Source organism: Pelophylax lessonae (assembly GCF_965119305.1).
Source record: "Pelophylax lessonae genome assembly, chromosome: 12".
NCBI lineage: Eukaryota > Metazoa > Chordata > Amphibia > Anura > Ranidae > Pelophylax > Pelophylax lessonae.
In genome coordinates, this window is record NC_138779.1 from 129,571,028 (window position 1) to 129,584,288 (window position 13,261).

General features: G+C 47.2%; 1 protein-coding gene across 1 annotated transcript in view; it reads right to left on the minus strand.

Annotated features, from left to right (window-relative positions):
• The window catches only part of DDX6 (DEAD-box helicase 6), a 141,914-nt gene that overhangs the window by 86,111 nt on the left and 42,542 nt on the right, over nt 1-13,261 (minus strand). The window contains exon 3 of the mRNA XM_082273177.1: nt 6,215-6,278. Coding sequence (XP_082129303.1) covers nt 6,215-6,278 — 64 coding nt within the window. The remainder of the gene's footprint in view (nt 1-6,214; nt 6,279-13,261) is intronic.

Sequence of the window (13,261 nt, forward strand, 5' to 3'; positions counted from 1 at the left end):
ACACCGGGGTGTCTTCAGCAGGAATCGCAGTGGACTTGTTCAAAACTGCTAACGCCTGGTCCACCGGAGGTGGGACACACCAACGCCCATCAGTAGCGGGCGTAAAAAGGATAGCGCAGCTTAAACCTACTTGGTACAGCAAAAGTTTTGCGTATATTACGCCATCGTTCTTTCACAGCGCGCTGAAAATCATCAGTGCATGGAAACAACTGCGATGATATGCGCCTTTTCTGCGTCCCATAAGCCGCCAAGGCAGCTGGAGGACATGTTTCCTCCTCCAAACGCAGAGTTTGCTTGATAGAAGCAACCAATTCATCCATGAGTGCAAGCTCTTCAGACGAGCCAGGGGGAGAATTATCAACCCCCTCTACCTCAGCCTCCATTGCTGACCCTATAAGGTCCAGGGAGGAACGAGACCCCGATAAGGAGATCTCTGCCCCAGCAGCCCCAGTACCATCACCCTCTGAAACAGAGGAATTTGAAACTCTGGGCCTTTTAGAGGATTGAGCAGCCACCAGCATTTGCACCTGAGTCGCAAGGCTAGCCACAATCGCAGCCAAATCCCCCCCCCCCCCCCCGGGGGGGGAAACCGCAGTCCCCTGGCTTCCCACTAAATTGGCAGGAAACTAGTATTCCTGAGAATCCATGCCCTTAAAGTAGCAAAAATAAATGGGGACCGCCCCTTTAAGAGAGCGCTGCGATCGTAGCCCACTCACACTAATCATCCCACACAAGGGACCCCCACAGCAGTGTTAATTTTGGCAGCAAATTTCAATTTAGTTTTAGTCTTAGTCTTAGGACTAAAATGGCATTTTAGTCTTAGTCCCATTTTAGTCTTCTGCCAGTGTTTTAGTTTTAGTCGTATTTAGTCGACTAAAACTCTAGTATATTTTAGTCGACTAAAACGCCCTACATTTTAGTCGACTAAAACTCATTTTAGTCATCTATAATCAAATGGGTGTAGTTCAATTGTAATTTGCAATGCATTATTTAAGCATTTCTCTACAATTTCCAAACTCATTATATACTACTGCTGGTCCTGGAGTGAAAAATCTAATATGTTATTATTTATGCTTTGAGCATGCACCAGTGTTAATTTTTGGCAGCAAATTTCGATTTAGTTTTAGTTATAGTCTTGACTAAAATGCCATTTTAGTCTTTAGTCGTATTTTAGTCATCTGAATTGTGTTAGTCGACGAAAATGTTTTAGTCGGTTTTAGTCAACGAAATTAACACTGCCCCACAGGGACAAGTATACCAAGGCAGGATACAGGGAATAAAGAGAAATGAACCTGGAGAGATCGGTGCTGCTGCCTGCGGTGCTCCTGAAGGAAAGGAAGTGCTGGCATACAGGGCGCTCTATGAAAGCCTATGGAGGCTACAAGAAAATGGCCACCATGCATGTAAAACATGCGGCCGGAGCGATCGCGGCCAAAATGGCGCCGAAACCGCCGCTCCCACACCCCATGAGGGAGAAGCAAAACACACCATCTGCCCAAAAAAGGAACATGGTAAACCGCCGCAGCGGCGCTGTAATGTGCCCCAAACATGAGAAACTCAAGCCCCACAGCACACAGCCGTTCACACAGACAGAAAACTGACACAGAGTGCAGCCAGCCCCCCCTCCTGCAGCCCACAGCATGCAATGTGAGAGATAGGGAAACGTAATAGTGTGAACACAGGGCAAGGTACACAGTCCCAGACTGACACCCCCCAGACAGACAGGTCCCCACATAAATGCACTTACCTCTCACATGGCGTGGGGGACCCGCACAGGCGAACAAACCGCTGCACATGAGGCAGGGAGAGTCGCATCCAGAACGCATCAGAAGGTGGGTTGAGAAACCGCACAGCGTCCAGTGAGGTAGCCACCTCACCTAGCATCCCTGCACGGAACAGGGATGGGTCGTTCAGATAACTCAGGAGCGATACCTGACTGAACGCTCGATGGCGGGCTGAGAAGCCACTGACCCACAGCCTGCTACCAGGGGGGTCAGCCCGAGACGCAGCCCGCATGATCCTCTTCATCAGAAGAACTAACGCTGGTAAAATAACAGCTAACAAGAAAGAGAGAAAAAAACTCAAATAAAATCCAAAGAAAGGAAAGAGAGCTGAGACAAGGTGCCCCAGCACAGAAACTTCCAGCTACCCCTGACAGCTAGACAAATGAAACTGAGTTGGATACAGGAAGTGGAGGGTTATGTACTGAGGGGACCACCCCCTGGGGGTGGGATATGTTAAAAGTCTTTGTACTAACATTCTATTGCCTAGCTACTCCTACGGAATAAAGGACATAACCCCATTGGTGATGAATATGAAGTGGGCGGCGACTGTCGGAGGACGTAAGAGAAACATTTTTTGAAGGAAGACGTTTTTGTATGGCCAGCATAAGTGACAGCAGGTGTCTGTCATACATAAAATTTGAGCGGAGTCTGATGATATATACCATATTCAACCTCTGACAGTATATCTGTCATTCTCAGAGTGGATTCGAGATTTTGCCCCCTAAACATACAGTTGGTCATTTAGATTTACCACTGCATATAGATATTTAAGAATTGCCTTTAGGTAAAATGTAAAAAAAAAAATTATACACCACACTTTAAAGGTTATTATCCGGAAAAAAAAAACCCGGACAACTAATAGGATTATGAAAATAATAGTTCATACAGTGAAGTGTGGAGTATATGGCAAAATGTGTACACTTCACTGACGTAAAAATATAAACCACAGTGCATTTAGGAATAAGGCCATGTGCAGAAATTAATTACAGCAAGTGTGCAGTGCAGAAAACATATGCCATAGTGTGGCGTGGCCTACGAAAAAATGTGCAGTGTACAGAACACTTGGCATTGTACATAGTGGACCACTGAACACAGTATACAAAATGAATTGGAAGGGCTACATAGCAGATCATTCCTAATCAGAAATGCAACATAGAAACCATTTAAAGACAGGGAAGACAAACAAGTCACCTAAATTGGAACTAAACTGTGCTGCCAGTGCTCAGGGGCTTTGCTATAATGTACAAGCATGCACAGCATATTTGCACATTATGCCAGACTAACCTCTGACACGCTCTCCTCCAGCAATGTGATCGTCAAAGTCTCCCTCATCACTTGTGTTGACATTTGCAGCTCGTGTACTTCCAGGTTCAGAGTCATCCTGGTACCAAGACCATGTGAAAAATGAGCTTATGTACACGTTAAAATATTGCCAGCAGGCAGGACAGACGCTATTATTGCAGAAGAACCTCTTCTGCAATAAAAAAACTGCACTACTGCCTACCAGCAATGTTTCTCCATAGGTTCTTAACACTCAGTATGTTCACAACTTTCCCTAGCACAATTGTAAAAAGCAAATATGTTCGCAGTACTTTAAGTAGATTTAAAGCCAAGAACACAAAAAGATTGTAATCTATAGTTATATATTTATCAATCCTTTGAGATGGTGGCTGCATAATTTGTTGAAGTACATAAAATTACCAGTTTGCTGGAAAATTGCAATTGTGCATTAAACTGAAATCTCAAACAACGTTCTCAGCCTTCCCAGCCATCTGAAGAATGAAAACGCCTCCCCCTATGTAATGAAGATTAGGTGGGGGGTGTAGTGCAAAACAGGAGCACAGCATAGGGGGTACAATTCTGTTACGCCATAGAATACAGCAAGCATTTTCTCCCTAGGCATGCAGAAAAAAAAAAATTGACGTTAATAACTCTTTAAAATGTCACATTCTACTCATCTGTCCTATGTCCATGTATTTCACAGAGCAGCCCCCATCCTCCTTGGGTCTCCTGCTAGCGCTCCTGGCTCCTTCCTCCTGGGAATGTCCCCATAGCAAATCCCTTGCTATGGGGGCACTCCTGCTCGCTTACACCTGAGAAGACACTGTGTCCCCAAGACAGAGCATGGCTCAGCCCCACCCCATCCTCACTAGATGTGATTCACAGCATCGGGAACCAATGGCTCCCGCTGCTGGCTAAGCAAAATAGTAAGTTCTGCTCTCGTGCAAGTTGCTGCATTAAGATCAGGCTCAGGTTAGGAGGTGCTGTAAGGGGAGCCGCATGCAGGCTTACCTTCAAGCAGAGAGCGCACAAAGGTAAAGGAAAACCTTCAGCCCTTGTAACCACTTTCAAGTTAATGAGCTGTTACCTGGCTGAAGGTCTGACCACCTACAAGATGTCACTAAGTTTCACTGTTAAGGTCTATGCACCACAGTCTTAACTACTCCTAGAGTTCGGCGTTTTGCCTGTAGAAGCAACTATTTTATGTATCCATGCACATTAGGACGTGGAGGCATATTTTAAGTTCAGCGTTCAAGGCACGAAAAATGCTGAACACTGCTAAACATTAGTGCAAAAACACTTAACCGCTTGCCAACTGCTCACAGTATATTTACTGCGGCAGTCAGCCCCTCACAGGCAGAGTGACGTAGGTCTACGTCGCTAGCCTGTGAGGCTCTGGGAAACTGGCGCGCTCCTGCTCCCGCGCGGCCACGGACCCACCGCGCGTGACTTGCGGTGGAGAGGGAGAAAGGCAGGCGGCTAATGTAAATAAGCCGCCTGTCATTCTCCCCGGTGTAGGAATCCTGATTATACTGTTCTACTATGTAAACCGTTGATCACTGTTCCTACCCCTGAAGCCACAGCCAATCACAGTTAGAATTACGCCCCTAGGGACACACAACACCCCTCCCTCTCAAAAAAAGTTAACCCCTTCACTGCCAGTATATTTTTACAGTTAACAGTGCATATGTATAGCACCGATTACTGTAGAAATGTCACTGGTAACCCCAAAAGTGTCAAAAATGTCAGTCAAGGGTCCGATCTGTCCGCCGCAATGTTGCAGTACAGCAAAAAAAAAAAAAAAAAACGCAGATCGCCGCCATTACGCGTTAAACAAAAATCTTTCCCTTTGTTAGTAAACGCGATCACTTTTGCGCAAACCAATCAAAATACGTTTTGCGATTTTTTTTTACCAAACATGTAGCATAAAACAAATTGGCCGAAAATGTTAAAAAATTTTTGATTTTAAATTTTTTTGGGGGGAATTTCATATAAAAAATATTTGAAAAATATGGTATTTTGCAAAATTGTCGCTCTTTTTTTGTTTATAGCGCATGATAAAAATCGCACAGGTGATCAAATACCAAAAGAAAGCTCTGTGGGAAAAAAAAAAAAAAGACGTCAAATTTGTTTAGGTACAGCGTCGCACGACCGCGCAATGGTCCGTTAAAGTCACGCAGTGCCGAATTGCAAAATAGGCCCTGGTCGGAATGGGGGTAAAATCTTCCGGGGCTTAAGTGGTTAAAGTAAACTGGACTTTTGTCGCACCGTAAAATCCTTTTCGGCTATTTGACGGACAGCTCCCCATCTTCTGACCCTTGGGTTATGCTGCTCTCCATAGAAGTAGGACACTAGGAGCAAACAAGTTTGATTACGCCTATAGGGCAGTCCTAGGGGGTATACTCCTGTTTCAGTAGAAGCTCTTGAAAGGAAACGCCGCACCGTCACACACCTTGTCCACGGTCCGCGCTGCAGGCGGCCGCGGTTATCTACAAGTTTATGCATACCGCTCCTTGAACCATCTGTAACCAAGTGCATGTATATATTTTATAATAAAGTTTATAGAGGTAATGCACTTTTGTTTGCCCACTTATTTCTCCCTGGGTACACTCTGAGGGATCGTCCTATAGCAACACATGTGTTGGATTTTGCTTTGAGCCATCTGGATCTGTTCCACTCATGTTAGGGGGAAGGAATATCTTCCATCTGATTTATACTTTCTCATGTTGATGTTTGGTAAGAGGCTTTGATTGATTTGAGTGCTCACACGTGGATGGTGGGACTACACTTGCATTGCACAAGAGTGGATTTTTGAGTTGAATTTACACTTTCATAATTTCCGTCTGGTGAGAGCAGAACTTGTATGGTGGAGGCAATATGTATCCCCATTTATGAATTTACACTGTTGGATTTGGAGACATCTTATTTCACCATTTTTTACACTAGTGATTTATGGACTGGTCACCTTATTTTTCATGTGATCACATTTTTTTCACCAAATTTTTTTATGTGTATCATTCTACATATTGTTACATTAGTGCACCAGATCACACATTCACCCAATAACTTACAGGTTAACAAAAAACCTTTCCACCCACCAAAGTGACCAGATCTTTCCAACCCTGAAATTTATGAAAGTAAAGTCTCACCGAAGTCTTGATTCGAAGATCTTTTGGAGGGAGTTTTAACGTCTTCTTCCAGTCGTCACCAGGTCTACAAGCAAGAACACAATTTTAACATTTAATGCAGTATCCAAAACTCAAAACACTACAGAGACCCAAAGCAGAACAGCCATCTTTTGCTCAAAGTATAGTGTAAGCACATTTGCATTACCGCAGCATATACCTCAAACACTTTATCCCTTGATGTAATTTTTTTTTAAGTTGCGTTGTATAGGACATCCATTAAAACCAAACCTAAAAAAACAAAATACTAAAATGAATATACTAACATGTGTAGCACTACCCGAAAGGGTGGAAAACATGTTTCATAGAAAATGTAAATTGTAAAGCGCTGACTAAAGTAATAAGCTTAGTCGAGGGGTAGCACCATACAACCAGTTCTCGTTTCCCAGTAGAGACCAGCGAAGCAGAATCAAAGGGTGGAAAGGAAATCGAAGATAAATATATCTCTACATGATGGGATCCAAGATTTCCCATTGGGGAAACAGAGGTAAAAAGGATAAAAGAAATTGGTATGGAGAGAGGAAGAACAGGTGGAAAAAAAAAAAAAGGGGGGGGGGTAGAGGGAAAAGGGCCTTTACCCTGGCTGCATGAAGGTCCACCATGAGCCTTTAATGTGTTCCAGCAAGGAGAATCTTCTCTTCCCCCAGGTTTTTCATACAATGCGATTGTTTTGTGAGCAAAGAACCAAATTCTTAATAGTGTTAACAGCCTCAAACTTTGTGGGAGGGTTGGGGTCCTTCCATTTTAGAGGAATAGAGGCTTTAGCTGCATTAAGGACGTGTTGCAATATAGATCTTTTATACGTTTTTTTTTTTTTTTTTTGTTTTTTTTTTTAGGGAGTGGGGAAAGGTGTAGCAGAAAATGCAGGGGCAGTCAATGAAATCTGAACTTTTGGGAGCTCTCTCACTTCATCTCAGAAAGAACTGAGAAGCGAACAAGACCAATCAAATGCATCAGGGGCAAACCATTGTCTATTGTATCTCCAACAAATGTCTGTACAGTCTGCAAAATGTTTATGAAGTATTGTGGGTGTTCTATACCACCCGGGGAACATCCTAATTTAGTCTTCGAGTTGTGTACCTTTCCAATGATTGTTAGATGAATTCAGAAATTCCATACAAGTAATAAAAGAAAGATGAAAATGCCCATTATGTGTAGTCAATGCGCCATATAAAGGGACTGTTGACAACGATGAGTCTGTTTACACTGTACATCAGGTGTGCTCAACCTTTTGAAGAGAGCCACTTAAAGAATAAAAGTTTAAAAAAAAATAAATGCATGCACCAAGGTAAAAAGTGCATTTATTTTTTTCCGTAAAGCATTGCAGATCTGTTAGTGTCTGCCTTGCTCGTACCTCATGAGGAAACTGATGCATGCTGATAAGAGAATGTACTACCACAGCGCTCACTTCATTGAAAACTACAAGCCGACAGCCACAAAGGCTGCGGGACCTTTCCATTCACAGGGGATTGAATGAATGACCGCTAGCAGGGGGCGGGTGAAAGATCCCCACTAGCTATCAGATCTGGGGGGCAGAACGTGTGTGATATGCAGCATGTTACAAAAGGCGAACTTACTGGTAACTAGTTGCAGGCCACAACACTATAGCCCTTAGTGTCCTAACTCCTTAAGGTTGCTTTCACAATGACACAATGATGCACTGCAGGGGCAGCGTAGTGCAACAGCTTTCCTGCACAGACCACTATTACATCTTGCGATTGTGTGGCAATTTCTAAAAGTGCACCAAAACTCCTGCATTAAAAATAGTTTTGGTGCACTTTCAGAAAGCACAACAAACCCACAAGGTATCAAAAAAAAAAAAAAAAAAAAAAAAAAAAAAAAAAGTATGGCTCAGTGCAGGTACCCTGCAGGAAAGCTAAAGATGCATGGTTCTATACCCAAGGATCAGTGTGAAAGTGGGTTTAATAACCACTGCAAAACCATTGCTCTTATATGACCAAACTGAAAAACTTGATATTATGCCTATGCTGTGATGCCCAAACTGATTTTCATGAACTGACTACACTTTCTGCATCTACAGGAATTGCCAACTGTAGAACATGTTGCTGTCACAGGTGTGTATTTGGAATCCCTCCACCTGGGACAGGAGCTGGTGCTATAGAGAAGAATCTGCTTATCTGGCTTCTGCTCCCTCCACCGCCACTTGCTTCCTCTGATGGCTCTATCCACAACACTGATGCTCTAAGATGATGTCTAACTAGTGATCTGGGCTTGCTGACCCCACCATCCCAGAGCAGGTGGTCGTGGGCCACTTAAGAGGGCTCACGCATGTGGCCCACGGGCTATCTGTCGGGCATCCCTGCTTACAGTAAGCATGTATTTTATACAATACATTTTTATACTGAACACATTGGGAGAAAAAAAAAAAAAAAGTAAAACTTTTTTATGTAGGTTAAATTGCTTATTGCAATTTAAAAACTGTGCTGATTTAGAGTTTGTCTCCATACCATTTCCTATTTAATGTAGCATCTAATCTTAGCAGTTCAGCTCTATACCCATGACACCTACTAACAAAGCTGGTCCAGCATTAGGCCCTGAAGCAGAATCAGTTTTTAGGCTAGCAACCCCCCAGTGGAGCACTAACAGCGGCACTTGCATTTGGCACTCGGAAGAAACCTAGTGTTTTTCCAGTGAATAACGGAATTTTTGTAAAATCTTACCTGTAAAATTCTTTTCTCTGAGTCCTCCGACAGTCGCCGCCTCTTCATATTCGTCACATATGGGGTATTAGACTTTGCTCCGAAGGAGTAGCTAGGCAACAGAATATGTTAACATTAAAGCTTTTAACATATCCCACCCTCAAGGGGTGGTCCCCTCAGTCAATACCCTCCTACTTCCTGCAACCATATCTCAGTTTTAGTGGAATAGCAGTAGAGTATACAACCAAACCCCAAAAGAGGGGCGGGGGCGGCGACTGTCGGAGGACTCAGAGAAAGGAATTTTACAGGTAAGATTTTACAAAAATTCCGTTTTCTCTTACGTCCGACAGTCGCCGCCTCTTCATATTCGTCACATATGGGGACGTCCCAAAGCAGTGCAAACATGAGGGGTGGGAAACGCATCCGCGCCGAAAAGGCAACGCAGTCTCCGCAGCAAAGAAAGGAACCTTACCAAAGGAAGGAAACCAGCTGGGCAACAGGAAAAAACAAGTGCTCAACAGGAGCAACAACCCAGGAAAAGACAAATAACCATGGGATAAACTTATCCCAACAGCCAGAGGTCCCCAACAAGGGACCCTAGGGGATTGCCGCACTAAGAACCTTGCGGCCAAAGGAAGCATCCGCCGATGCCTGAACATCTACTTTGTAGAATTTTGTATGAAAGTGTGTACGGTCGACCAAGTCGCCGCCTTGAAAACCCCCTGGACTCACACCAGGCAAAATAGGCCTTCCAAGTACGGTAATAAACCTTCCGAGGAAGACTTCCTCGCGTTGATCAAAGTATGAATGACCTCCGGGGAGAGACCCTTCTCCTTCAGGACCTCGGTCTCAACAGCCAGGCCGTCAAAGCCAGAGACTGTAAAGCAGGATGGTATATCGGTCCTTGAGACAGGAGATCGTCTCGAAGAGGCAGACGCCACGGGGCGTCGACCGCCAGATTCACGAGGTCTGCGTACCAGGACCGGCGAGGCCAGTCCGGTGCCACAAGAATCACCGTGCTGCGTTCCGAGTGTAACCTGCGAAGGAACCTGGACAGCAACTGAATCGGTGGAAACGCGTACATCAGCCTGTACTGATGCCACGGGGCCACTAACGCGTCCGACGCGTCTGCCCGAGGGTCGCGCGTCCTTGCCACGAACCTTGTAGTTGAGCCGAGACGCGAACAGGTCCACATCTGGAAGACCCCACTTCGCGCACAACATCTGGAAGACAGTCGGGTGGAGAGACCATTCCCCCTGATCCAGGGTCTGGCGACTAGATAGTCCGCCTGCCAGTTCTCCACCCCTGGAATGTGAACCGCAGTCATCGCCGGGACATGAGTCTCGGCCCAAAACAGAATGTCGGCCACTTCGAGCCGCTCGGGCACTCCTGGTGCCCCCTTGGTGGTTGATGTAGGCCACCGCCGTGGCATTGTCCGTCTGCACCCGAACCGGGCAGCCCTGCAGCCGGTCCGTCCAGCGATGAAGACAGATTTATCGCACGCAATTCCAGAATGTTGATCGGAAGGGAAGACTCCCTCTCCGACCAAGTTCCCTGGGCGGACAGAACGCCCAGAACACCACCCCAGCCCGACAGGCTGGCATCCGTGGTGATCACCGTCCACGAGATAGGACGAAACGACTTGCCCCCGGATACCATCGGGGACTGGAGCCACCACAGGTCTCTTCTGGTGCGATGACTCAACGAGATTTGAAGATCCAGAGATTGAGGTCGCCCGTCCCACATGGACAGGATCTCCGCTTGGAGACCCCGCGTGTGAAACTGGGCGAAGGGAATCGCCTCGAAGGCCGAGACCATCAATCCCAGACATCTCATGCACGTCCGCAGAGACGAGTGCGGAACGTCCCTGAGGGACCGGACTTCCTCCTGAAGAGTTCTGAGTTTGTCTTCCGGCAGGAAGAGCTTCGCCTGCACCGAGTCCAGAATCATTCCCAGGTAGGGAAGACGAACCGACGGACTCAGTGTCGACTTTGGAAAATTTATCGTCCAACCAAACTCCTGCAGAGTTTGCATTGTGACAGACAGGTCCTTCTCCAGACCCTGGCTGGTCGCAGACCGAACCAGAATGTCGTCCAGATACCCCTGGACAGAAATGCCCTGGGCCCTCAATGCCAGAACCGGTGCAAGCACCTTGGTGAAGACCCGCGGAGCCGAGGCGAGACCAAAAGGCAACGCCACGAACTGGTAGTGATCCTCCGCAATGGCAAATCGAAGGTACCTCTGGTGACCCTCGAAAATGGGGATGTGAAGATACGCATCCTTCAAATCGATGGAGGCCATGAATTCCCCCGGAACCAGGGCAGCCACCACCGACCGCAGGGATTCCATGCGGAACTTGCGAACCCGCACAGAGCGGTTCAGAGCCTTCAAGTCCAGAATTGGACGAACCTTGCCCTCCTTTCTGGGCACGGTGAACAGATTGGAATAAAACCCCCGAAATCTGTCCCGATGAGGCACCGGAACCACCACTCCCTGAGCCCTCAGGTCCCGCACCGCCAGGTGCAGGTCCCATAAACGCTCTGGAGACAGTTGAAGATTTGAGGGAAAAAATCTGCTCTCCGGCCGAGAGAGAAACTCGACCTTGTAACCAGATCGAACGATCTCCTGAACCCATCTGTCCCGCACGCGGGCCAACCAGGGCTGAAGAAAACCGAGCAAGCGTCCCCCCACCCCAAAACTGGGTGAGGGCGCCCCTTCAGGCCACACTGTTATGGGCTGCGGATCCGGATTGACCGGACTTCTGTTTTCCAGACCAGGGCTTCTTCTGAGAGCCTTGACCTTTGAACGGTTTGCCCTTGTAGTGCGACCGAAAGGCACGAAAGGACCCCTGAGGGGGCCGAAAATTAGCATGCTTCTTCCCAGAAGCCCCCTTAGCCTTGGGGAAATGGGGCAAGAGAGTGCTCTTACCTCCGGTGATCCCCTTAATCAACACATCCAAGGACTCCCCAAAAAGGCGAGACCCATCATAAGGCAGATTGGCTAAGGTCTTACGTGAAGACTGGTCCACCGACCAACATTTCAACCAAACCAGGCGGCGAGACAACACCGCCACGCTGTGTACACGTGCAGCCAACGGGACTAAGTCCAAGTCCGCATCACACAGATACATGACACCCTGGTGGATTTGATCCACCATATCCAGGGTCGCCGGCGAGGCCGAATCGGCCACTAGGACGCGCCGAAGCATCTGCGTCCAACTTGCGACCGCCTGGGCCGCCATGAGAGAGGCAAACAGAGCCTTAAGCATAGAACCCGTAACAGAATAAGTATGACGGGCAAGAGACTCCAATCTCCTATCCGTGGCATCACGGAACACCGGGGAATCCTCTGCAGGAATCGCAGTGGATTTGTTTAAAACCGCAATTGCGTGATCCACTGGGGGTGGCACACACCACCTGTCATCAGTGGAAGGCAAGAAAGGATAACTCAGCTTGAACCTACTTGGTACAGCAAAAGGTTTGCGCAGATTGCGCCATTGTTCCTTAACAGCGCGCTGAAAATCATCATTGCAGGGAAAAACCTGCGGCGTCCTGCGTTTTCTCTGCGTCCCATAAGCCGCCAAGGCAGCGGGGGGGACACACCTCATCCTGCAAACGCAGCGTTTGTTTTATGGAAGCAATCAATTCATCCATGATTGCAAGCTCTTCAGGCGAGCCAGGGGGAGAATTATCAACCCCTTCAACTTCAGCCTCCACCTCGGACCCCACTAGATCCAGGGAGGAGCGGGACCCCGATAAGGAGGCCCCCGCCATAACAACCCCATCACCTTCACCCTCAGAATCAGAGGAAAGAGCAACTCTGGGTCTTTTAGTAGATTGAGCAGCCACCAGCATCTGCACCTGAGCAGCAAGGCCAGCCACAATAGTGGCTAAATCCCCCTCTGGGGGGGAAACAGCGGTCCCCTGGCTTTCCACCAAGGCGGTAGGAAATTTGCCCTCCTGAGAATCCATTGCCCCAACAACAAATGCCGGATAATAAAGGGTTAACTGCCCCTTTAACAGCCCACCGCACCACAACACAAGCACAATGAGACCCCCACAGGGACAATAAAACTGACACAGGCAATGGATAGGAAGGATAAAACCTGAGGAGACCCTCGCCGCTGCTGCTGCCTCGATCGGTGTTCCTGGAGAAGAGGAAGTGATGCTGCCAGGGCGCTCTATGAAAGCCTATGGGAGGCTACAAGAAAATGGCCGCCATGCATGTAGAACATGCGGCCGGAGCAAGTGTAGGCAAAATGGCGCCGAAACCGCCGCCCCACAGTACAGTAATGCACACATGTCTCCATATAAAAAAACATGTCAGATCGCCGCAGCGATCGCTGTATAAT